Source organism: Suncus etruscus, chromosome 1 (assembly GCF_024139225.1).
Source record: "Suncus etruscus isolate mSunEtr1 chromosome 1, mSunEtr1.pri.cur, whole genome shotgun sequence".
Classification (NCBI taxonomy): domain Eukaryota; kingdom Metazoa; phylum Chordata; class Mammalia; order Eulipotyphla; family Soricidae; genus Suncus; species Suncus etruscus.
Window position 1 is genome coordinate 159238130 of NC_064848.1, and position 23624 is coordinate 159261753.

A 23624-nucleotide genomic window follows, 5' to 3' on the forward strand; every position below is an offset into this window, starting at 1 on the left:
GAATGTGTAACAACAGGTGCCTAGTCTGAAAGGGAGATGTATATGCCTTACTGGTAACAAGGCTTAACTTACCTTTTAGGCATCAATAATCTGCAGGATGTGTGGGAGACAAGTGAGGGTGAGTGCAACGTTATGTTGGAATCACGCTTTGAGAAGATGTATGAGAAAATCGACTTGACCCTGCTCAATCGGCTGCTCCGACTCATTGTGGATCACAACATTGCTGACTACATGACAGCCAAAAACAATGTTGTCATCAACTATAAGGTCAGGAAAAGGGAGAACAAGAAGATGGGCCCTGGGGAAGTCTGAGAATGAACAGGCTAAAGTTAAGAATTTTAACTCTCTTTTATAGGATATGAACCATACAAACTCATATGGGATCATCAGAGGCCTTCAGTTTGCCTCATTCATTGTGCAGTACTATGGCCTGGTGATGGATTTGCTTGTATTGGGATTGCACAGAGCCAGTGAGATGGCTGGGCCTCCTCAGATGCCAAATGATTTCCTCAGTTTCCAGGACATAGCCACTGAGGCTGCCCATCCCATCCGTCTCTTCTGCAGATACATTGATCGCATCCATATCTTTTTTAGGTGAAGGCTTGCATGAGTTGTTTTTTGTTTTTTGTTTTTTGTTTTTTTTTGGTGGTGGTGGTTGTGGGGGTTGTTGCTTAGGTGATTGTATCTTGTGTTCCTTGGGGGTCATTTGCAGTTACCGTGCAGGACTGGGGATCAAGTCTAGGACTTGAGAGTGCAGAGCATACCCTTTAGTTCCTTGAGTTGTCTCTCTGGCCCTTGCTTGGATTCTTATCCCTGGAGGGTATTGAAGTTTAGACTCTTAAGGGACAGGCCCTGCTCCTGAAAGTACCTCTTCAACCTTATTTTACTGCTGGATTGTCCTTCTGTAATGTGACGAAATTCAGTGGGTAGGGTGAGTTGGGGCTCTTTGCTTATGATGCAGTGGATCTGATGTGATCATAGTATTTGGGGGGGGCCCTTAATACTGTACCTTATATGTTGTAGGTTCACAGCAGATGAGGCTCGAGACCTTATCCAGCGTTACCTTACTGAACATCCTGACCCCAATAATGAGAACATTGTGGGCTATAACAACAAAAAGTGCTGGCCACGAGATGCCCGCATGCGCCTCATGAAGCATGATGTCAACTTGTGAGTTGTGTCTGGGAGCTGGACAGACATCAGCTTAAGGGACCCAGTCTTGACTTGTGACTCCTATCTTATGATACTAGGACTTTGTGTGCTTGTTTCCTGGGTGGAAGGAGTACGTTGTGTTAGAATAGCTCAGTATGGCTTTTGAAGGGAAATTTCTTCCAGGAGACTGATGTGACTTAATATATTCTTCGTGGGCAGGGGCCGAGCAGTGTTCTGGGACATCAAGAACCGTCTGCCACGGTCAGTGACTACAGTTCAGTGGGAGAACAGTTTCGTCTCCGTGTACAGTAAGGACAACCCCAACCTGCTGTTCAACATGTGTGGCTTTGAGTGCCGGATCCTGCCTAAATGCCGCACCAGCTATGAGGAGTTCACCCACAAGGATGGGGTCTGGAACCTGCAGAATGAGGTATAATCTGGAAAGCGGACTAGGAAGAGCAATGGTGCCCTATATCCTGGCACATAGGCTGAGGAACACACTGGCACACTTTCATTCTCAGTTACTTGAGTCTTAGTGGGTGGTTGGTGATTAATGGTGCTCAGAGTTGAGCTTGGTGGCTTGGACAGTTTCTGAAGCAAGTTAATCTTGACCTTGTGGTTTAGGTTACCAAGGAACGAACAGCTCAGTGCTTCCTGCGTGTGGATGATGAGTCAATGCAGCGTTTCCATAACCGTGTGCGTCAGATTCTGATGGCCTCTGGGTCCACCACTTTCACCAAGGTAAGGAGGCAGATAGCCCTTACTTACCTCAGATTTTCTGCCTCCCTGTCAGCTTATTTGCTCTCCTTTCTTCCCAACTTTACGTTGTCTGCAAGATTTTATGTTTTAGCAACTTAGATATCAACCAACTGATTTTCTGAGAACCTTTGGCACCACACATGGCTCCTTGAGCCCTTCTGGATGTGACTCCCCAAAGCCAAACAAACGAAGAACAAGTGTAAGGGATGGGATATATAAGGCACTTAACTTGCACACAGGTGATCTGGTTCAATCCCTGGTGCCACAAATGACCCTTTGAGCACTGCCAAGAGTGATCTCTGAGTTCGGTTGCAGAGCCAAGAGTAAGCCCTGAGTACTACGGGTATGGCCCAAAATGAAAAAGCAAGTTTAGGGACTAAGGATTTGAGATAGAGGCAGAACACTTACTTTTTAAGCCTTGTATGGTCTTCTGTGAGGTTTGATTCTTGGCACTGCAAAAAAAAAAAAGAGGGGGCCACTAACCTTTATGGAAAACAATATAAAGATTCCTCATAAAACTGGAAATTGAGGGGCCAGAGAGATAGCATGAAGGTAAGGCATTTGCCTTGCATGCAGAAGGATGGTGGTTTGAATCCTGGCATCCCATATGGTCCCCGAGCCTGCCGGGAGCAATTTCTGAGCATAGAGCCAGGAGTGACCCCTGAGTGCTGCCGGGTGTGACCCCACCCCCCGCAAAAAAAAAGCTGGAAATAGATTCGTCTATACTATTCCTAGGGATATACACTAGTAACATAAAAACATAATGCAAAAATGCTTTCTGCACACCTATATTCATTGCAACACTATTTACAACAGCCAGAATCTGGAAATAATCCAGATGGGTGCCTGACAACACATGAGTGGCTAAAGAAACTGTGGTACATATACACAATGGAATACTATGCAGCCGTCAAGGAAAAAATGAAGTCATGAAATTTTCCTACACATGGATGGACATGGAAACTATTATGCTGAGTGAAATAAACCAGAGGGAGAGAAATGGATATAGAATAGTCTCATACATCTGTGGGATTTAAGAAAAATAAAAGACAGTACTGTCATAATACCCAGTGATAATAGAGATGAGGGCTGAAAGGACCAGCTATGATATGAAGCTTACCAGAGTAGTGAGTTCAGTTAGAGAAATAACTACACTGAGAACTTTCATGACAATGTATTGAGTGAGAGAAATAGAATGCCTGTCGCAGGTGGGGGAGGATTGGTGGTGGAAAGGTTGCACTGGTTAAGGGTCTGTGTGTGTGTGTGTGTGTGTGAGAGAGAGAGAGAGAGAGAGAGAGAGAGAGAGAGAGAGAGAGAGCGAGAGAGAGAGAGAGAGAGAGAGAGAGAGAGAGAGAGTGTTGTAACTGAAACTCTACAAGCATGTTTGTAGGTAGGGGGCATTGGTGGTGGAAAGGTTGCACTGGTTAAGGGTGTGTGTGGTTTTCTTTTGTAACTGAAACCCAACTACAAACATGTTTGTAATTATGGTGCTTAAATAAAGATATTTAAAAGCGGGGAACACAGAGAAAGGCTCTGGGCTTACTCCTGGCTCTCATTTAGAACTCTTTGGTAGTGCTCAGGGGACCATAGGGGACGCTGGTAATCAAACCAAGGTCAGCTGCTAGGTTTGCTGTGTGTAAGGCAATACCCTGCCCTCTGTACTCCAGCCTTAAGAACTAACATTTTGAACTAACATTACTTCCCCCTCAATGGCTTCTGTAGGCCAACTGATGATAGGTGTACTTAAAGGCAGAATTAGATGAGAATTTGTGTATGCAAATTCTGTGCCTTTTCACCATTAGGAAAAGGAATGACTTGATTATGTTACTGTACTGTGAACTGAAACAGAACCAGGTCACAGAAATGGGAAATTTTGAATTTCGTAGGCAGATTAAGTGTAGGCTGATCAGCTGTAGAATTGATAGGCAGCTCATAATGAATTTGAAACTAGAGAGAGAAATGTATTGAACAAGTAAGAAAAGTGAAAAAATTGGTTGGAGAAATACTATAGTACTTAAGATGCTTGTCTTGTGTGTGACCAACCAGTTCAATCTCTGGCCCCACATATATGGTCCTTTGAGTACCATAAGGAGTGATTCCTGGGTACAGAGCCAGGAGTAAATCTTGAGTACAACCAGGTAAGTTCCAAAAGGAAGAATAAAATACACCATTTTTTGTTTGTTTTTGGGCCCCAAATAGCAATACTCACAGTTCCTATGACTGTTCTCAGGAATCACTTTTGGTGGGGCTTAGGGAATATATGGGAGGCTGGAGATTAAACCTAGGTTGGCATGCAAGTCATATTCTACCTGCTGTTTTTTCTACCTATTGCTTTGTCTCCAAATTATACCTTTTTTTTTTTTTTTTTTTTTTGCAGTGTCAGGGTTCAAACTCAGTGCCTCAGTGCCTTACTTAGCAAGGTTAGTACTTAATCTTCATTCTCACATCTGTAGCTCTCAGGAGTTATTTTAGGGTTCTGTAGGATATCCAAGCAGCGATACTTTATCATTTAAAGATCTCTCTTTAAAATGGGAGAAAGATATGCCAGAGTGGGAATTTCTGAGGGACTGTAAGGAATTTAGGACCACATGAGGAGATCAAAGGGAACACAGCGTCATAGGAGCCAAGGCCTTGAACGAAAGTCCAGAACTGGGACAAGTCCTTTAACAGTGTCCTTGTCTAAGAACATTTCTGTTAGAGATGACTCTAAAAGTACCCATTGAGTTTGGCAGTTAAGACGTCATGAATGACCTTAGGGAGAACTCTTTCAGAAATAATGCAATTGGAGGCCAAATTGCAGTGGGTAAAGCTTTATGGGATGTGAGAATGGCAGAGCTGAAGTAAGAGGAGAAAGGCTGCCACCTAGAGGGAGATAAGAGTTAAAGCCTATCGTTTATTTATTTTTTAATAATTTTTGTTTTGTTTTGTTTTTTTGGCTACATCTGGTGATGCTCAGGGGTTACTCCTGGATATGCATTCAGAAATTACTCCTGGCTTTGGGGAACCATATGGGACGCCGGGGATCTAACCAAGGTTCGTCGTAGGTCAGCCACATGCAAGGCAAACGACTATTGCTGTGCTATAGCTCCTATTTATTTTATTTTATTTTTTCGGTTTGCGGCCCCACCCAACAGTGCTCAGGGGTTACTCCTGGCTCTGCGCTCAGAAATTACTCCTGGTATATAAGAGATGCCAAGGTCCATCCTGGCTCAATTGCATACAAGACAAACACCCTACCACTGTGCTATCTCTCTGGCCCCAAAACCTATCTTTTAAATGTCTTGACTTCTAAGGAACTTGTTGGAATACAACAGATACACAAAAATTGATGGTATAGTAATCCAGAGGAATTGAGCAATTTTAGAGAATGAAAGGGCAGCATTTTCTAACTCTGACAGTAATGTCTAGGGCTGGAGCAATAGTACAGTGGGTGATGATTGCCTTGCACACAGATATCCAGGGTTTGATCCTGAGCAGTGCCATCTGTGGCTTAAAAAAACTCAGAAGAGAAAAAAATAATCTCAAACATTTAGCTTTGCACAGACATAAGTGAGGGATGGAGTGTTGGACTTACATGGAGGGTCTAAGAAGCTGAGAGTAAGGGTGTGGGTGGATGTCAGGGAGAGGAAGCATGAGTTTTAGATGCACTTAGCTACTTAATGATGGGAGGAAAAGAAAGTGTGGATTGTAGTGGGTTAGGAGTGGTCTTTGGTTTGGGGCCTCCACCTGGCTGTACTTGGGCTATTCCCAAATCAATGCTCAGAGTTATTCCTTGGAAGTGCTCAAAGGACCATGTGCTGGGCATCAAACCCAGCCTATTATTTCTCTGTCCTGGTATTTCTGTTTTGTTTTGTTTTGTTTTGTTTTGCGGCCACTCTTGGTGATGCTCAGGGGTTACTCCTGGCTATGCACTCAGAAATTGCTCCTGGTTTGGGAGATCATATGGGACGTCAGAGGATTGAGCCGCAGTTTGTCCTAGGTTGCACATGGAAGGCAGACGCCCTACCACTTGCGCCACTGCTCCGGCCCCATCTGTTCTAGTATTAATGGCAAAGGGCTTTTACTATATGGAGTAGTAAAGGATAGAGTGCAAGGATTCAAGGGTTTTGACCTTTGGGAATCCTGGATTAAGGGAAAGGGTGATAAGGAAGAATGCAGAACAGGCATATTTTACAGCATCTTGTGGGATAATGTAGCGCAAAGGAAATAGGCAGAGCCTAAGTAATGTAGGCTTGTCTGGTTGGGGAGACAGTTGTCATATAGTTGGGATACTGAGTCTATATTCAAACTGAATTCATGCACAGCTCTGTCACATGACTAGCTGAGATTCTGAGCAAATCATCCACTTGGACCTCAATTCATTCAACCATAAAGTGGAGCTATTGATGTTATTACTAGCTCAGAGAGCTTTTGTAAGAAATATTGAGCATAATCTATATTTTTGATTGATTGCTTATTATTTACTCACTAATTATAGAGTTGAGGTTATCATATAAAAGGACAGTAATTCTCTACCTATATGGCTTTATTGCAAGAAGAAATTTCAGTTTCCCAAGATGTATAAGGAAATCTCCAATAGGGCTAGAGGTGATTGAACCATAGAGCTATTTTTGTCCTCTAAAATGTTCTATTCCTTTGGCTGATGTTACCTTTGCTGCCACTGCCAATAGTGCTGTTAGATTCTTTGTATATATCCCAAGGTTGGACATAAGAGACTTCTCTTTAGTTCTACCAATAAATATGAAATAAGGCTAGAAGATTTAAGGCTTTGATAAGGGCCAAAATAAAACGGAGGGACCCAAGCAACAGCATAGTGGTAGAGCATTTGCCTTGCTTATAGCCAGTCCAGAGTCGATCTCTAGCATCCCATATATTCCCCTGAATTCCATGAAGAGTAAATCCTGGGTGCAGAGCCAGGAGTGACCTCTTTAAAGACTGGGTGTGGCCCAGTCTTCCCGCGATTCCCCCCCGCCCCCACAAAAAAAAAAAAACAAACAGGTCAGTGAGTACTCAACTAGAGCATAGACCTCAGGTATGAAACTCTGTGTTTGAGCCTCAGCAACAACTAAAATTAACAAAAGTAGGGGTGTGGCTTCTGAATCTAATTTGAGTTGGGGGGTAACATAACCGGTACTGCTTAGGAATCACTGCTGGTGGGCTTAGGGGACCACATAGGGTGTCTGGCATTGAGCCTGGGTCGGCCATGTGCAAGACAAGGTTGCCATGTGCAACCCTACGCTCTGTACTATTAATCCAGCCTCTTATCTGATTCATAAGGTGCAGCATAGTGAGCTTCAGTTTATGAAGTTCCTCAAGGTTGTTTTTCTGCCTTCCTACAAACATCAATCTTTTTGTACCTCTTACCAGGAAATTTATTTTGCTTGCTCCCTCCTATGCACCCTTTCGTACCAGCAGTTCTGGGGCCTTGTGTAGGCATGTGCTCTAAGCACTGAGTCATTTCTCCTGGTATCTTTTTTCCCTTTGGGTTTTTTGGGCCACATCCAGTGATACTCGGGTTACTCCTGGCTATGCGCTCAGAAATCGCTCCTGACTTGGGAGACAATATGGGATGCTGGGGGATCGAAACGCAGTCCGTCCTAGGTTACCATGTGCAAGGTAAACGCTCTACCACTTGAGCCACCGCTCCGGCCCCAGCCTCTGGTGTTTTTTCAAGAGGAGGAAGGAAGGGGCAATGCTTGTTCCTTCATACATGTGGTTGAGTTCTTTGCACACTTGGTGCACACACCATACATTTTTTTCAGTTGTGTTTATTGTAATATAAATACAATGTGGACTGGAAAGATGGTACAGGGGTTAAGATACGTTCCCTATATTCAACCATTGAACTGTTTACTGATTCTCCGTTCTCTTCTAACATTTTTGTTGTTTATTTTTGGACCATACACATTAGTGCTAGAGTTTAATCCTGGTTCTGTTCTCAGGTGTGCACCTGTTTGCGGTGTGCACCTGTTTGCGTGAGGGAGAACTATAGGGAGTGCCAGGGATCAAATTCAGGTTGACTTTATGCAAAGCAGATGCCCTGCCTGAAGTCCTATCTTTCTAGTCCTCTAGGTTTTTATTATCTCAAAAAGAGGCAGTGGGGAGCGGAGAGATAGCATGGAGGTAGGGCATTTGCCTTTCATGCTTCGAATCCCGGCATCCCTTATGGTCCCCAGAGCCTGCCAGGAGCGATTTCTGAGCGTAGAGCCAGGAGTAACCCCTGAGCACTGCCAGGTGTGGCCCAAAAAACAAAACAGAAAAAAAGAGGCAGTGTACCCTTTAACTATCAGTCTCAACCTATTGTCCCCCTCCCATGTACCTAGCTCCTAACAAATGTTGATCTATTTGTGTTTATGTGAATTTGTTTAATATGGATATTTATTACATGGATTTATATAACATGTAGCTCTTTTAGTCTGGGTTAGAATAAACTTCATTTATATTATATTTATATGTTATTAGTACCCTTCTATATCTTTTATTAGTACTTTTCTATATCTGTGATTAATAATATTCTGTTGTTTTTTTGTTTTTGGGCCACACCCAGCAGTGCTCAGGGGTTACTCCTGGCTGTCTGCTCAGAAATAGCTCCTGGCAGACACGGGGGACCATATGGGACACCGGGATTCGAACCAACCACCTTTGGTCCTGGATCGGCTGCTTGCAAGGCAAACGCCGCTGTGCTATCTCTCCAGGCCCTTAAGATCTCTGTTTAACCTTTCAAGAAACTGCCAGGCTATTTCAAAGGTCTGAGCATTTCATGTTTCTAATAGTAGCATATTTAAGTTCTTCATGCACTGTTTGTCACTATCTTTCTTTTTGGGGATCACACCCGTCACGCTCAGAGGTTACTCCTGGCTCTGCATTCAGAAATTGCCCCTGGTAGACATGGGGGACCATATGGGATGCCAGGATTTGAACCACGGTCCATTCTGGATCAGCTACTTGCAAGGCAAACACTCCACCACTATGCTCTCTCTGCCCTGTTGTCACTATTTTTTGACTTCCAGTCATTGAAGTGGGTGTGAAGTGGCTTTTAATAGTGGTTTTGATTTCACCTGTAATGACAGAGCTCAAACTTGAGAATTGGGTTCACCCCCTCTTACCCTATCCATAATTACTTCTTGTCTTCTGTTTTCAGATTGTGAATAAGTGGAACACAGCTCTCATTGGCCTGATGACATACTTTCGGGAGGCTGTGGTAAACACTCAAGAACTCCTGGACCTCTTGGTTAAGTGTGAGAATAAGATCCAGACACGCATCAAGATTGGTCTCAACTCCAAAATGCCAAGTCGTTTCCCCCCTGTTGTGTTCTATACTCCTAAGGAACTGGGTGGACTTGGCATGCTCTCAATGGGCCATGTGCTCATTCCCCAGTCTGACCTCAGGTAGGACTGTGCTGGAAATCTTGCCAGATCCTGAGGGAAGAGATGGTTCTTTATGTCCAGGTTTTACTTTTCTTATAATCTTCGCTGTGCTTCAAAACAGGTGGTCCAAGCAGACAGATGTGGGTATTACACACTTTCGTTCAGGAATGAGCCATGAGGAAGATCAGCTAATTCCTAATTTGTATCGCTACATACAGCCATGGGAAAGTGAATTTATTGATTCTCAGCGAGTCTGGGCTGAGTATGCACTCAAGAGGCAAGAAGCTATTGCTCAGAACAGGTACGTACCAGATTAAAGCTGCCCTGGGGAAAGAGGGGAGGACTTTGAGTTCTGTGTGGAGATCAGATAGGTTCTGTGTGCTCCTCATTATTGGTTAGGGACAATGTTGAACTACTCGTGAATGTCTTTAACTTTGATCCCTTCCCCCCTCCCCAACTTTGGCAGACGATTGACTTTAGAAGATCTAGAAGACTCGTGGGATCGTGGTATTCCTCGAATCAACACCCTCTTCCAGAAGGATCGGCATACATTAGCTTATGATAAGGGCTGGCGTGTTCGAACTGACTTTAAGCAGTACCAGGTACTTGGACCAAACAGGTAGACATTGTCATTCCATTAAAATTCACGGCCATGGGCCAGAGATAGCACAACGGTAGGGCGTTTGCCTTGCATGCAGAACAGTGGTTTGAATCCCAGTATCCCATATGGTTCCCTGAGCCTGCGGGGGGCGATTTCTGAGCTTAGAGCCAGGAATAGCCCCTGAGGGCTGCCAGGTGTGACCCAAAAAAACAAAAATTGGGGGCTGGAGAGATAGCATGGAGGTAAGGCGTTTGCCTTTCATGCAGAAGGTCCGTGGTTCAAATCCCTGCGTCCCATATGGTCCTACATGCCTGCCAGGAGCAATTTCTGAGCATAGAGCCAGGAGTAACCCTTGAGCACTGCGGGGTGTGACCCAAAAACCAAAAAAAAAAAAAAAAAAAAACCAAAAAAAAAATTTAACAAAAAAAATTCATGGCCATGCTGGGATCCTTGGCAGAGTATACCCTGAAGCTTGACTATACCTGCTTTGCATCTAGGTTTTGAAGCAAAACCCTTTCTGGTGGACACACCAGCGGCATGACGGCAAACTCTGGAACCTGAACAACTACCGAACAGACATGATCCAGGCCCTGGGCGGTGTAGAAGGCATTCTAGAGCACACACTTTTCAAGGGCACTTATTTTCCCACCTGGGAGGGGCTTTTCTGGTGAGGATTCCCTTCCCCTGTCCTGGTTGACACCAAAGGGTGCTCATCCCTCTGTACCTTTGTGCCATCAGTCAACCCCAGGAAGGAGGAGGTCATCTGGCAATTAATAGATTTCACATGTCTCTGCTTCTCAGGGAGAAGGCCAGTGGTTTTGAGGAGTCCATGAAATGGAAGAAACTAACTAATGCTCAGCGATCTGGTTTGAATCAGATCCCCAATCGTCGATTTACCCTCTGGTGGTCCCCCACCATCAATCGGGCCAATGTGAGTGTGATTGGTAGACACGGTAGAGGTTGCTCTCCATCCTTGATTGTGTCTTGAAAACTGAAGTATCCCTCTCTTGCCAGGTCTACGTGGGCTTTCAGGTACAACTGGACCTCACGGGTATCTTCATGCACGGCAAGATCCCCACACTGAAGATCTCTCTCATTCAGATCTTCCGAGCTCACTTGTGGCAGAAGATCCATGAGAGCATAGTGATGGACTTGTGTCAGGTGAGCTACAGTTGAGGGACTAAAATCCTGCATAACAGATAACTTCATTCTTTTCGGATTTGGGAAATTCTTTTTTTTTTTTTTTTTTGGTTTTTGGGTCACACCTGGCAGTGCTCAGGGGTTATTCCTGGCTCCAGGCTCAGAAATTGCTCCTGGCAGGCACAGGGGACCATATGGGGCGCCGGGATTCGAACCGATGACCTCCTGCATGAAAGGCAAACGCCTTACCTCCATGCTATCTCTCTGGCCCCGGATTTGGGAAATTCTTCCTCAGAGCTCTGAAGACAAGATTCCTGTGTGTGGCTTTCAGTGTTATATTACCTTAAATTCTCAAAGCCGACATTCTAAGTGGACTTTCAAAATTTGTCCTTACTTGCCCATATGTATTTCCAGGTATTTGACCAGGAACTTGATGCACTTGAAATTGAGACAGTACAAAAGGAGACAATCCACCCTCGAAAATCATATAAGATGAATTCCTCCTGTGCAGATATTCTGCTTTTTGCTTCCTATAAGTGGAATGTCTCTCGGCCTTCATTATTGGCAGACTCCAAGTAAGTGCCTTAGGACCAACCCTTGACATCTGGGAACCTTAGTTTTATTATCAACTGACCCTGCTTACTCTTTCAAACTTTGGACTCATTATTAACCACTGGATCCTATCAATACCCACAGCTGGTCTTGAATTCTCTGGGAGGTCTTACTTATTTGTAATAAGTAAAGGACATGGTTTTGAGATCTAGATGCAGTGATTGGGAGAATTCTTTTTCTCTGTGTTTTTGGGTTACACTTACGGGATTACTTCCCCGGTGCTGTCTGGGGGACTTCGAGGTGCTTAGGATTGAACTCAGGGTTCTTGCCTGCAAAGGATGTGTTCCATTCCTTTGTGTTCTCTCCCTAACCCTCTGAAGCTATTTCACAAAAAGTTTATTATAGGGGCTAGAGAGATAGCACAATGGTAGGGCGTTTGCCTCGCATGTTGCCGATCCAAGAAAGACAATGGCTCTAATCCCAACATCTCATATGATCTATAACTCCATGATTTGCCAAGTTGTTCAAAATACAGTCTTTTCAGGCATTAAATATTCAAACACCAATCCCGCCATCAGTGTGACCTTCCCTTCAGCAATTTCCCACTCATCACCATAACCTGCTTCCACATAGGCACAAACAAGTTTACTTCATATTGTTTGTTACAACACAAAGGCAAATGGTATTTTCAAAACTTAGATCAACAATTGTCAATTTGAAGTGTTTGTCGTATTTCTCTATGGTGTTACTAAAATCAGTGTCTAAGGATTTACTGGGCTGTGGTTGGTATTAGTTGAGCCTTCTGGGTTACTGTTTAGGCTCAGTGAGGATGATAGACTGTGTAAGATGTTGAATGGCTGTGCTATCCAGGATTTATAGATCTGAAACTAATTTTTATTTTTTCAAGACTGCTTTTATTTGGGGGCTATCACACCCAATGCTTGGAACTAACCAGTGCTAAGGATGGTCACAGGCTTTATGCTTGCAAAGCTCACATCTTGCCAGTTGCTCGGAAGAATTCTTATAGTATCAGTTGTGCCAGTTGCTTCCTAGAAACCTGGACTTCTAACCTCTTGTCTCCACTCAGGGATGTGATGGACAGTACCACTACTCAGAAGTATTGGATTGATATTCAGTTGCGCTGGGGGGACTATGATTCCCATGACATTGAACGCTATGCCCGGGCCAAGTTCTTGGACTATACCACAGACAACATGAGTATTTACCCTTCACCCACGGGTGTGCTCATCGCCATTGACCTAGCCTATAACCTGCATAGGTAAGTTAGGCTTGTATTTCCCATCAGTCCCTTATCTTTTTATATAGGTGATATTTGGTTTGCCCATGTAAGATGAGGTTCGGCTCGTCCCTCCTCTCTCTGAGTTATTGACTCTTCCCTGACTCTTTGTAAATGGGCAGATTTATAAGCCTCACCAGTTGTCTTTATGGGTTTTGGTGGGGCTACACCAGCAAGTGCTTGAGGATCACTCCCAGCTGTGTTTAGGATACTTGTTGTGCTAGGTTTTTTTTTTTTTTTTTTTTTTTTTTTTTTTTTTTTTGGTTTTTGGGTCACACCCGGCAGTGCTCAGGGATTATTCCTGGCTCCAGGCTCAGAAATTGTTCCTGGCAGGCACGGGGGACCATATGGGATGCCGGATTCGAACCGATGACCTCCTGCATGAAAGGCAAACGCATTACCTCCATGCTATCTCTCCGGCCCTGTGCTAGGTTTTAATACTGAATCTCCCACCTGCAAGCATGTTCTCCAATAATTAGTCTTTGTCCAATTGTAGTTTGCCCTTTTTTTTTTTGGGCGGGGGTTGGTTTTGGTTTTGGGGCCACACCTGGTGACACTCAGGGATTACTCCTGGCTATGCGCTCAGAAATTGCTCCAGGCTCGGGGGATCATATGGAATGCCAGGGATAGAACCTAGGTCCATTCTGGGTCAGCTGCGTGCAAGGCAAATGGCCTACCACTGTGCTATTGCTCTGGCCCCGTGTTTGCCCTATTTTTAAAATGTTGATCTGGTCTTGATTTTTGTCCTTTTTGGGGGTGGTTTGAGGTGGGGGATTGGATCACACAGCTTTTTGCATGGCTTCTTCTTGGCTTTGTGCTCAGGGATCATTTCTGGTAGTATTTGGGACCAGCCATGGATCAAACCTGGGTTAGCCATATGCAGGGCAAGTGCTTTACCCTCTGTACGATTTCTCTGCCCCTTTATTTTTCTTGTCTCTTCACCCTCACAGTGCCTATGGAAACTGGTTTCCAGGAAGCAAGCCTCTCATACAACAGGCCATGGCTAAGATCATGAAAGCAAACCCTGCCTTGTATGTGTTACGTGAACGGATCCGGAAGGGGCTCCAGCTATACTCATCTGAGCCCACTGAGCCCTATCTGTCCTCACAGAACTATGGTGAACTCTTCTCCAACCAGATTATCTGGTTTGTGGATGACACTAATGTCTACAGAGTGACTATCCACAAGGTGAGCCTTAGCATTATTAGGGTTTGGAGGCTCTGTGTGCATGGGCAGTAATAGAGCGGGCAGGAGGGTGTCTCTAGTCACACTAACTCGTGATCTTTCTTTAGACCTTTGAAGGGAACTTGACTACCAAGCCCATCAATGGGGCCATTTTCATCTTCAATCCACGTACAGGACAGCTATTTCTCAAGATAATCCACACATCAGTGTGGGCCGGACAGAAGCGTTTGGGGCAGGTAAGTAGGGAAACAGAGACTGTGGAAACTTGTATCCTCCTAATTTTGGGGGGGCCGTAAGTTTGCTTGTTTTTCTTTTTTGTTTGCCTGGGGCAGCACTGCTCCCCTTTTCTTTTTCTCAGCAGTGCCAGTGGTTGAGCCCAGAACCTCACCTATGTGAAGCGGGAGCTCTGCCACTGAGCCACAACCTAGGCCATTTGACACTGTTTCTCAACTTGTGAAGTATCTTAACATTAAGTAATGATGGTTCATAGAAGCATTTGGATGAATACAAGATCTGCCTCTGTGGAGACTCATTTCTTTTTCTTCTTCTGCTCACTTTATAGTTAGCTAAATGGAAGACAGCTGAGGAGGTAGCTGCTCTGATTCGCTCTCTGCCTGTGGAGGAGCAGCCCAAGCAGATCATTGTCACCAGGAAGGGTATGCTGGACCCGTTGGAGGTGAGGCTGAGTACAGTGACCGAACAGGCTAAGACCCACAGGCATCCTTGCTAATCATGTTTAAATATTTTCATGTGGGAAAGAAAAATGGCAGGTTTATCTCAACCCACAACCAGAACAGACTCTAGTCTAGACCATCCCTTTTACCCATTCAGGCTGTTCCTATGCTTTCAGCAGTCATCCACAAGAATGATCATGGATCCTGAGCTGGGGCTGGAGCTGAATCTCAGGTCACCCTAGATTGCTCCAACTAGCAGAGAAGGAACAGGTGCAGTAGTGGAGTGCTTTAATCATTAATCACATGTTTAATCTTATTCCAGGTGCACTTGCTGGACTTCCCTAATATTGTAATCAAAGGATCAGAGCTCCAGCTCCCCTTCCAGGCTTGTCTGAAGGTTGAGAAATTTGGGGACCTCATCCTGAAAGCCACTGAGCCCCAGATGGTTCTCTTCAATCTCTATGATGACTGGCTAAAGACAATTTCATCATATACGGTATGTGGTATTCGGTATGAGAAAAGGGTCACTGGGATGGGACACAAGTGGATCCTTCATAGTGTTTCCCACTGGCTCCACGTGGGGCCTTTGCTTAGCATCAGTTTATGGAGGGGATAGCAATGCTGTTCTTTATCAGTTTGACTCTTAAAAATGGGGGCAGCACCCTCAAAGTTAGAGAATGGCTCAGGGAAAGGGAAAGCTGAAATACTGCCCTAACTCCCATGTTTCTGCATCGATTCCCCAGGCTTTCTCTCGCCTCATCCTGATCCTTCGTGCCCTACATGTGAACAATGACCGGGCGAAGGTGATCCTAAAGCCTGACAAGACAACAATTACAGAGCCACACCACATTTGGCCCACTCTCACTGATGAGGAGTGGATTAAGGTGGAGGTGCAGCTCAAGGATCTTATTTTGGCAGACTATGGCAAGAAAAACAAGTAAGTGCGTACTGGGTGGAAGGAATGGAAGATCCAAAAGGGATGAAAGAAGTTTCTCTTCCCTGTAGTTTCAAGAAGTTAAGGTGTCTGGGGTAGTAGTATAGCAAGTAGGGCATTTGTCTTGCAAGCAGCAGATCGATCTCCCATCTCAAGGGGCTGTGTGGTGCTGGGAAACTTGCAATATGTGGTCCAGCTTATTAAACTATTTCTCCAGTCCATGTGCCCAGTATTTTCTGAACCTAAAACTCATTGGAGATTTCCTGAAACTTGGGGTGCTGGTTGCAAGCTGCATGGATAAAGTAATGTACAAGGTTCACCCAGATAGTGAGACTTTTGCCTTCTAGCAATTCAAAAATATTATAAAGCTATTGCATTACCACCCTCCCACTCTCAAGCATTGCCAAAAGCATCATAGTGTTCCCCCAAGCACTGCCAGGTGTGATTCCTGAGCACATGTCCAGGAGTGAGTTCTAAGTACCACAGTGTGGTCAAAACCAAAAGAAAACAAAAAGTTAAGAACACAGGGGTTAAAACACTAGCTTGTGGGGCCAGAGAGATAGCACAATGGTAGAGCATTTGTTTTGTATGTGGCCGACCTGGGAGGGACCCGGTTCGATTCCTGGTATCCCATATGGTCCCCATGCCTGCCAGGGCCTATTTCCAAGTGCAAAGCCAGGAGTAACCCCTGAGTGCCACTGGGTGTGGCCCAAAAACCAATTAATCAATCAATAAAGTTTAAAAAACCTTACATGGGGCCAGAGAGATAGCATGGAGGTAAGGTTGGCAGTTCAAATCCCGACATCCAATATGGTCCCCTGAGCCTGCCAGGAGCGATTTCTGAGCATAGAGCCAGGAGTAACCCCTGAGCGCTGCCGGGTGTGACCCAAAACCCAAAAAACAAAACAAAAAAAAAACAAAAACCGAAAAAAACTCACCACTCACCACTCTGTAAGCTTCATATCGTGGGCCAGTCCTTATAGCCCTCATCTCTATTGTCTCTGGGTACTATGACAATACTGTCTTTTGTTTTTCTTAAATCCCACAGATGAGTGAGACTATTCTGTGTGTATCTCTCTTCCTCTGGCTTATTTCACTCAGCATAATAATTTCCATGTCCATTCATGTATAGGAAAATTTCTTGACTTCATTTTTTTTTCCCTGACAGCTGCATAGTATTCCATTGTGTATATGTACCACAGTTTCTTTTTTTTTTTTTTTTTAATTTTTTTTTTAATTTTTTTTTTTTTTTTTTTTTTGTGGTTTTTGGGTCACACCCGGCAGTGCTCAGGGGTATTCCTGGCTCCACGCTCAGAAATTGCTCCTGGCTGGCACGGGGGACCATATGGGACGCTGGGATTCGAACCGATGACCTCCTGCATGAAAGGCAAATGCCTTACCTCCATGCTATCTCTCCAGCCCCTGTACCACAGTTTCTTTAGCCACTCATCTATTGTCAGGCATCTGGGCTGTTTCCAGATTCTGGCTGTTGTAAGTAGCGCGGCAATGTATGCAAAGTTGTGGTTCCTTTCACAGAACCAGCTTTTCCAGGATTGGTCCTTCTCTTTTTGGTTTCTTTTGCTTTTCACTTCCTGTGTGTCTTCTGAGGACTGTTTGGAGCATGAGTACAGCCTCATCTGTCCCACCAAGTTATATTATTGTCATTGAGACATAAGTAACAAAGGAGAAGGGACCCTCCTGGGTGACATGACTGTCCACTATTTCCACAGTGTAAATGTAGCATCACTGACACAGTCAGAGATTCGGGACATCATCCTGGGCATGGAGATCTCGGCGCCATCACAGCAGCGGCAGCAGATTGCTGAAATTGAAAAGCAAACCAAGGAACAGTCACAGCTGACAGCAACCCAGACTCGCACCGTCAACAAGCATGGTGATGAGATTATCACCTCTACCACCAGCAACTATGAGACTCAGACTTTTTCCTCTAAGACGGAGTGGAGGGTCAGGTACGATAAGGGCCAGAGTGGAGTGATGGAAAATGTTCCCGAAGCATCTAAGATGCTGGATTGATAAGTGCTGACCTTCTTTACCTGTTTTCAGGGCCATCTCTGCTGCTAATCTGCACTTACGAACCAATCACATCTATGTTTCATCTGATGACATCAAGGAGACTGGCTACACTTACATTCTCCCCAAGAATGTGCTTAAGAAATTCATCTGCATATCTGATCTTCGGGCCCAAGTGAGTAGTTTGCTCAGCCAGGCCATAGCAATGTATGTGTTTTGATTCACTTATGATGGTGCTCAAGGGGCTGTGTGGTGCTGGGAATTGACTTGCAATGTGTGGTCCAGCCTATTGAGATACTTTTCCAGTCCATATGCCTAGTGTTTTCTGTACCTAAACTCATTGGAGATTTCCTGGAACTTGGGGTGCTGGTTGCAAGCTGTGTGGATAAAGTAACGTACAAGGTTCACCCAGATAGTGAGGCTGTTGCCTTCCACCAGGATTCAAAGCATTATTGCAATACCAATACCACCCTCCCACTTCCAAGCATTGCCAAATGTGACCCCCAAAGCAAAAAAGAGAATTGTGAATGGTGTGTTTAGGTATCTTTGGGCGTCTTACTCATCTAAAGTTATTGGAAGAAAATGACAGATAGTTGGAAACAAGTCCATTAATATATAATAAATATTGGGGCCAGAGAGATAGCATGGAGGAAGGGCAGTGGTTCGAATCCCAGCATCCCGTATGGTCCTCCGGGCCTGGCAGGAGCAATTTCTGAGTGTAGAACCAGGAGTAGCCCCTAAGCACTGCCGGGTGTGACCCTAAAACCAATTATATATATATTATGATTAAAGAGCCAGAGGCTGACACTACAGTCAAGGTCTGTAGACTAGAGTGAATACTTTGTAATGCAGGAGATCCAGGTTTAATACCCAGTACCACATTACATCATTGTCATATCCCCCATCCCACCACACACCACATACACACACACGCGCGCGCGCACACACACAATGCTACAGTGATCGAGGAGTAACCCGTGCGCACTGCCAGGCATGGCATTAAAAACCAGCAACCAGGAGCCGGAGAAATAGCATGGCGGTAGGGTATTTGCCTTGCATGCAGAAGTACAGTGGTTCAAATCCTGTCATCCCATATGGTCCCCTGAGCCTGCTGGGTGTGACCCAAAAACTAAACAAAACAAAAAAATAACAGCAACTAAAAACCCAAAATTTGGCCCAAGAGAGGTAGTAAAGCGTGTTAAGGTATTTGCCTTATACATGACTGACCCTGATTTGATTCCTGGACTTCTATGATCCTCCAAGCCCCACCAGTAAGCACAAAGCCAGTAGTAAACCTTGAACACCACCGCATATGGCCTCCCCAAAATTAAGAATAGCAATAGAATAGCAAAAAGAAAAAAATATATATATATATTTTGGGGGGGGTCACACCCAGCAGTGCTCAGGGGTTACTCCTGGCTCTGTGCTCAGAAATTGCCCCTGGCAGGCACAGGGGGATATGCAATGCCGGGATTCGAACCACAGTCCTTCAGCATGAAAGGCAAACACCCTACCTCCATGCTATCTCTCCGGCCCCCAGAAATAAAATATTAACAGGAAAAATGAACAGGAAAGGCCAGAGATATAAAAGGGTTTAAGGTGATTACTTTTGCATGCGACCGACCCATTTGTTCTGGCACCAAATGTAGTTCCTTCAGCACAGTCAAGAAGAAGTCCTGGGGGCCCGGAGAGATAGCACAGCGGCGTTTGCCTTGCAAGCAGCCAATCCAGGACCAAAGGTGGTTGGTTCGAATCCTGGTGTCCTATATGGTCCCCCGTGCCTGCCAGGAGCTATTTCTGAGCAGACAGCCAGGAGTAACCCCTGAGCACTGCCGGGTGTGGCCCCAAAACAAACAAACAAAAAAATAAGTCCTGGGCCAGGGCGGTGGCGCAGCAGTAAGGCATCTGCTTCTGCCTTGCCCGCGCTAGTCTAGGACGGACCAGGGTTCGATTCCCCCAGAGTCCCATATGGTCCCCCAAGCCAGGAGCAATTTCTGAGCACATAGCCAGGAGTAACCCCTGAGCGTCACTGGGTGTGGCCCAAAAACAAAAAAAAAAAAGAATAAGTCCTGAGCACTGCTGGATGTGGCTCCAATCTTTTTTTTGTTTTGTTTTGTTTTGTTTTGTTTTTGGGTCACACCTGACGGTGCTTAGGGGTTACTCATGTTTGCTCAGAAATAGCTCCTGGCAGGCACGGGGGACCATATGGAACACCGGGATTCCAACCAACCACCTTTGGTCCTGGATCGGCTGCTTGCAAGGCAAACGCCGCTGTGCCATCTCTCCGGGCCCTCCCAATCTTTATCTTAACCAAATAAGCAAGAAAATACTGGAATAGGTAGGGTGCTTGCCTTCATGCAGCTGATACTGGTTCAATCCTTGACACCCCATATGATCCCCAAAGCCCACCAAGAGTGAGCTCTGAGCACAGAGCAAAGAACCTCTCAACCACCACTGAGTGATAGAAAAAAGGAAGTTTTAATAAGGAATTTTTTTTTTTTTTTTTTTTTTTTTTGGTTTTTGGGCCACACCCGGTAACGCTCAGGGGTTACTCCTGGCTATGTGCTCAGAAGTTGCTCCTGGCTTGGGGGACCATATGGGACACCGGGGGATCGAACCGCGGTCCGTCCAAGGCTAGCGCAGGCAAGGCAGGCACCTTACCTTTAGCGCCACCGCCCGGCCCTAATAAGGAATTTTAATAACGGGCCAGAACGGTGGCACAAGAAGTAAGGCGTCTGCCTTGCCAGCATTAGCCTAGGACGAACCGCTGTTTGATCCGCTGGCATCTCATATGGTCCCCCAAGCCAGGAGCGATTTCTGACTACATAGCCAGGAGTAAGCCCTGAGTGTCACCAGGTGTGGCCATAAAAACAATGAAAAAAATGTTTTTTAATAACATGAAGTACCTGTATAACTTGGGAGATAGGGTCAGGGGTGTCTGCTTATCTTGTACAGGGACCTAAGTTCATCCACACTACCATATGGTCCCCAAGTCACTGCCAAGTATAGCTCTGGAGTTACCTAAATACTCCCAGATATGACTTGTGTCTCCAGCATTCCTAGGCTTGAGTAGCATCACTTTGCCAGGCCCAAACTTGAATTGGTTGGCCAGGTATCAGCTAGTGTGTCTCCTGGGTACTGAGCACTGTTCAGAATGCCCCCAAAAGGATTTTTTTTTTTTGGTTCCTCATATACCATGCACTCCACGGGGGATTCACAGATAGAAAATTGTTGTTACTATTATTTTTATTTAATTTTTCAGTTACATAGCAATGCTTAGGGCTTACTCCTGCCTCTGCACCCAGCAATTACTCTGGCAATGCTTGGAGAACCATATAGGGTACTGGGGATTGAACCTAGTTGGCCACTGCTCATAAAGCAAGCACTCTTTCTACTATACTATATCTCCAGCTCCATATATATTGAACTTAAAATAACTGTAGACGGTTCTGGGAAAATATCTCAACGTGTTTTTTTTTAACACATGTATTTTAACTGGGTACCTTAGTTTAATCCCCAGGACCTTATTCTCTGAGCACTGTTGGGTATGATTTCTTCCTAAAACAAAACAAAATTGTAGGTGCCGTAGCAATAGTACAGAGGGTAGAGCACTGTTTGCCTTGCTCTACTCAAGCCGACCAGAGTTCAGTTGCCAGTTTCCTATATGGTCCCTGGAGTACCGCCAGAAATAAGTCCTGAGTTCAGAGCCAGTAGTAAGCCCTGAGCATCACTGGTATGATCCCAAAAAACTAAATATGGGGGGCTGGAGCGCAGCAGGTAAGATGTTTGCCTTGCAAGTGGCCGACCCAGGACCGCCTTGGGTTCAATCCCCGGCATTCCATAAGGTCCCCGAGCCTGCCAGGAGCAGTTTCTGCATGCATTGCCAGGTAATCTTTGAGTGCTGCCAGATGTGGCTCCCCCTACTCCCCAAAAAAAGGCACAACTAAATACAGACCAGAGCTATATATTACAGCAGGTAAGGTGTTTACCTTGCATGCAGTTAAATCTGATTTGATCCCCTGAATGTTATATGGCTCCCTGATCCCACCAGGATTAATTCCTGAGTGCAGAGCCAGGAAAATCCTTGAGCATGGCCGGATATGGCCCAAAACCCCAAAAAATTAAACAGCAACAAAAATAAAATTGTAGGTAAATGGAAAAAGAATATAAATAGGGCTTGGGAATATGGCTCAAGTAGTAGAGCATATATTTAACATTCTGAACTGTGAGTTTGATCCATGGCACCTGATGTCACAATCGAGAGTAAAGGCAGTACTATCCTGCATATCACCAAGAGAATATTTACCACTTCAGAGTATGAAGGTAGTTGAATAAAGAAACTACAGGGCCTGGAGAAGCTATATAGTGTTATGGCACTTGATTTGCACACCAATATTTGATTCTTGATAACCCATATATTTCCCCAACCCTGTCAGAAGTGACCCCTGAGCACAGAACCAGGAGTAAGTCCTGAGTATAGCCTAGATCCTTCCACCCCCCAAAATCATTTTGGTTGTTGACCCTCTTTTCTTCAGATTGCAGGATACCTGTATGGAGTGAGTCCACCAGATAACCCTCAGGTGAAGGAGATTCGCTGCATTGTGATGGTGCCTCAGTGGGGCACTCACCAGACTGTGCACCTGCCTGGCCAGCTGCCCCAGCATGAATACCTCAAGGTTAGTGCTGGAACTTAGGGAGACTGGTGGACTCTGCATATGAGCATGGTGGAAGGTAGGCCTGTACTTGCCAGTGGAGGATTGTGTTTGCAGTGTAGGTACTAACTAGCTTGCTCTCTGCCTATAGGAGATGGAGCCATTAGGTTGGATCCACACTCAGCCCAATGAATCCCCTCAGCTATCACCCCAAGATGTTACCACCCATGCTAAAATTATGGCTGACAATCCATCTTGGGATGGTGAGAAGACCATTATTATAACCTGCAGGTAGGTTGGGCTCCCTTGGGATCCAGAAGTATTGGGGGGTCAGACTTTGCAAGACAAGGCCCAAGAGGGTGGCCTAAGCTTGGACTATCCTTATCCCTCTTCAGCTTCACTCCAGGCTCCTGCACACTGACTGCCTACAAGCTGACACCCAGTGGCTATGAATGGGGCCGTCAGAACACTGACAAGGGCAACAACCCAAAGGGTTACTTGCCCTCTCATTATGAGAGGGTCCAGATGCTGCTCTCGGACCGCTTTCTCGGCTTCTTTATGGTTCCTGCTCAGTCCTCATGGAACTACAACTTTATGGGTAAGAGTAGGAATACAAGGAAGTACTGGGGTCTGGGCTAGAGCTCAGTGCTGTGTGCTCACTTACCTTGTGTAAGTGAAACGAAAAAACGAGATAGGGGAGTGGGGCTGGGGTTTTCCTTCACCCTGAATTAGGCCTGACTGGTTTGGATCCAGGCCATGACTGCATGAGGCAAGGCAACTTCATTAACTGGACTTTTTGTTTACTTCAAGGTGTCCGGCATGATCCCAACATGAAGTATGAACTACAGCTGGCAAACCCCAAGGAATTCTACCACGAGGTGCACAGACCCTCGCATTTCCTCAACTTCGCGCTCCTGCAGGAGGGCGAGGTCTACTCTGCAGACAGGGAGGACCTCTATGCCTAGACGTGGCCTCTCGCCTCCTGTTTCAAACTCCCCGCAAACAAGCTGGTGACATTCAGCAGCTTGGCCCTTTTTGCTGTCTATTTTGTGCTGACTGTGTTGTTATTGATTTCCCGGTGTCTTGTATTCCTAAACAAAGTATAATAAATTTTGTACAAATAGGAGTACTTGAGTTTTTCCCCTCCGAAGTGCAAACTCTGGGTATGGGTTTATATGCCAGAAGGTAGGACAGTTCTCAGCTAGTTGTCAACCGTGAGGATATAGGAAAGAAGCCACTATTCACGGGCTGTGTGTAGGACAGAATGCCAAAGGGGCTC

General features: G+C 45.3%; 1 protein-coding gene across 1 annotated transcript in view; it reads left to right on the plus strand.

The window, feature by feature from the left end:
• The window catches only part of PRPF8 (pre-mRNA processing factor 8), a 40064-nt gene extending 16590 nt beyond the window's left edge, over window positions 1–23474 (plus strand). Inside the window, exons 19-42 of the mRNA XM_049782026.1 lie at window positions 80–267; window positions 356–594; window positions 1024–1170; window positions 1372–1582; window positions 1777–1893; window positions 9053–9300; window positions 9401–9580; window positions 9746–9881; window positions 10378–10547; window positions 10682–10811; window positions 10895–11041; window positions 11435–11595; window positions 12660–12851; window positions 13820–14057; window positions 14162–14290; window positions 14617–14730; window positions 15051–15224; window positions 15472–15665; window positions 17393–17632; window positions 17727–17868; window positions 22229–22369; window positions 22497–22636; window positions 22741–22943; window positions 23156–23474. Of these exons, the coding sequence (XP_049637983.1) occupies window positions 80–267; window positions 356–594; window positions 1024–1170; window positions 1372–1582; window positions 1777–1893; window positions 9053–9300; window positions 9401–9580; window positions 9746–9881; window positions 10378–10547; window positions 10682–10811; window positions 10895–11041; window positions 11435–11595; window positions 12660–12851; window positions 13820–14057; window positions 14162–14290; window positions 14617–14730; window positions 15051–15224; window positions 15472–15665; window positions 17393–17632; window positions 17727–17868; window positions 22229–22369; window positions 22497–22636; window positions 22741–22943; window positions 23156–23310 (4136 nt within the window). The 3' untranslated portion in view covers window positions 23311–23474. The remainder of the gene's footprint in view (window positions 1–79; window positions 268–355; window positions 595–1023; window positions 1171–1371; window positions 1583–1776; window positions 1894–9052; window positions 9301–9400; window positions 9581–9745; window positions 9882–10377; window positions 10548–10681; window positions 10812–10894; window positions 11042–11434; window positions 11596–12659; window positions 12852–13819; window positions 14058–14161; window positions 14291–14616; window positions 14731–15050; window positions 15225–15471; window positions 15666–17392; window positions 17633–17726; window positions 17869–22228; window positions 22370–22496; window positions 22637–22740; window positions 22944–23155) is intronic.
• The last annotated feature ends 150 nt before the right edge of the window (window positions 23475–23624 follow it).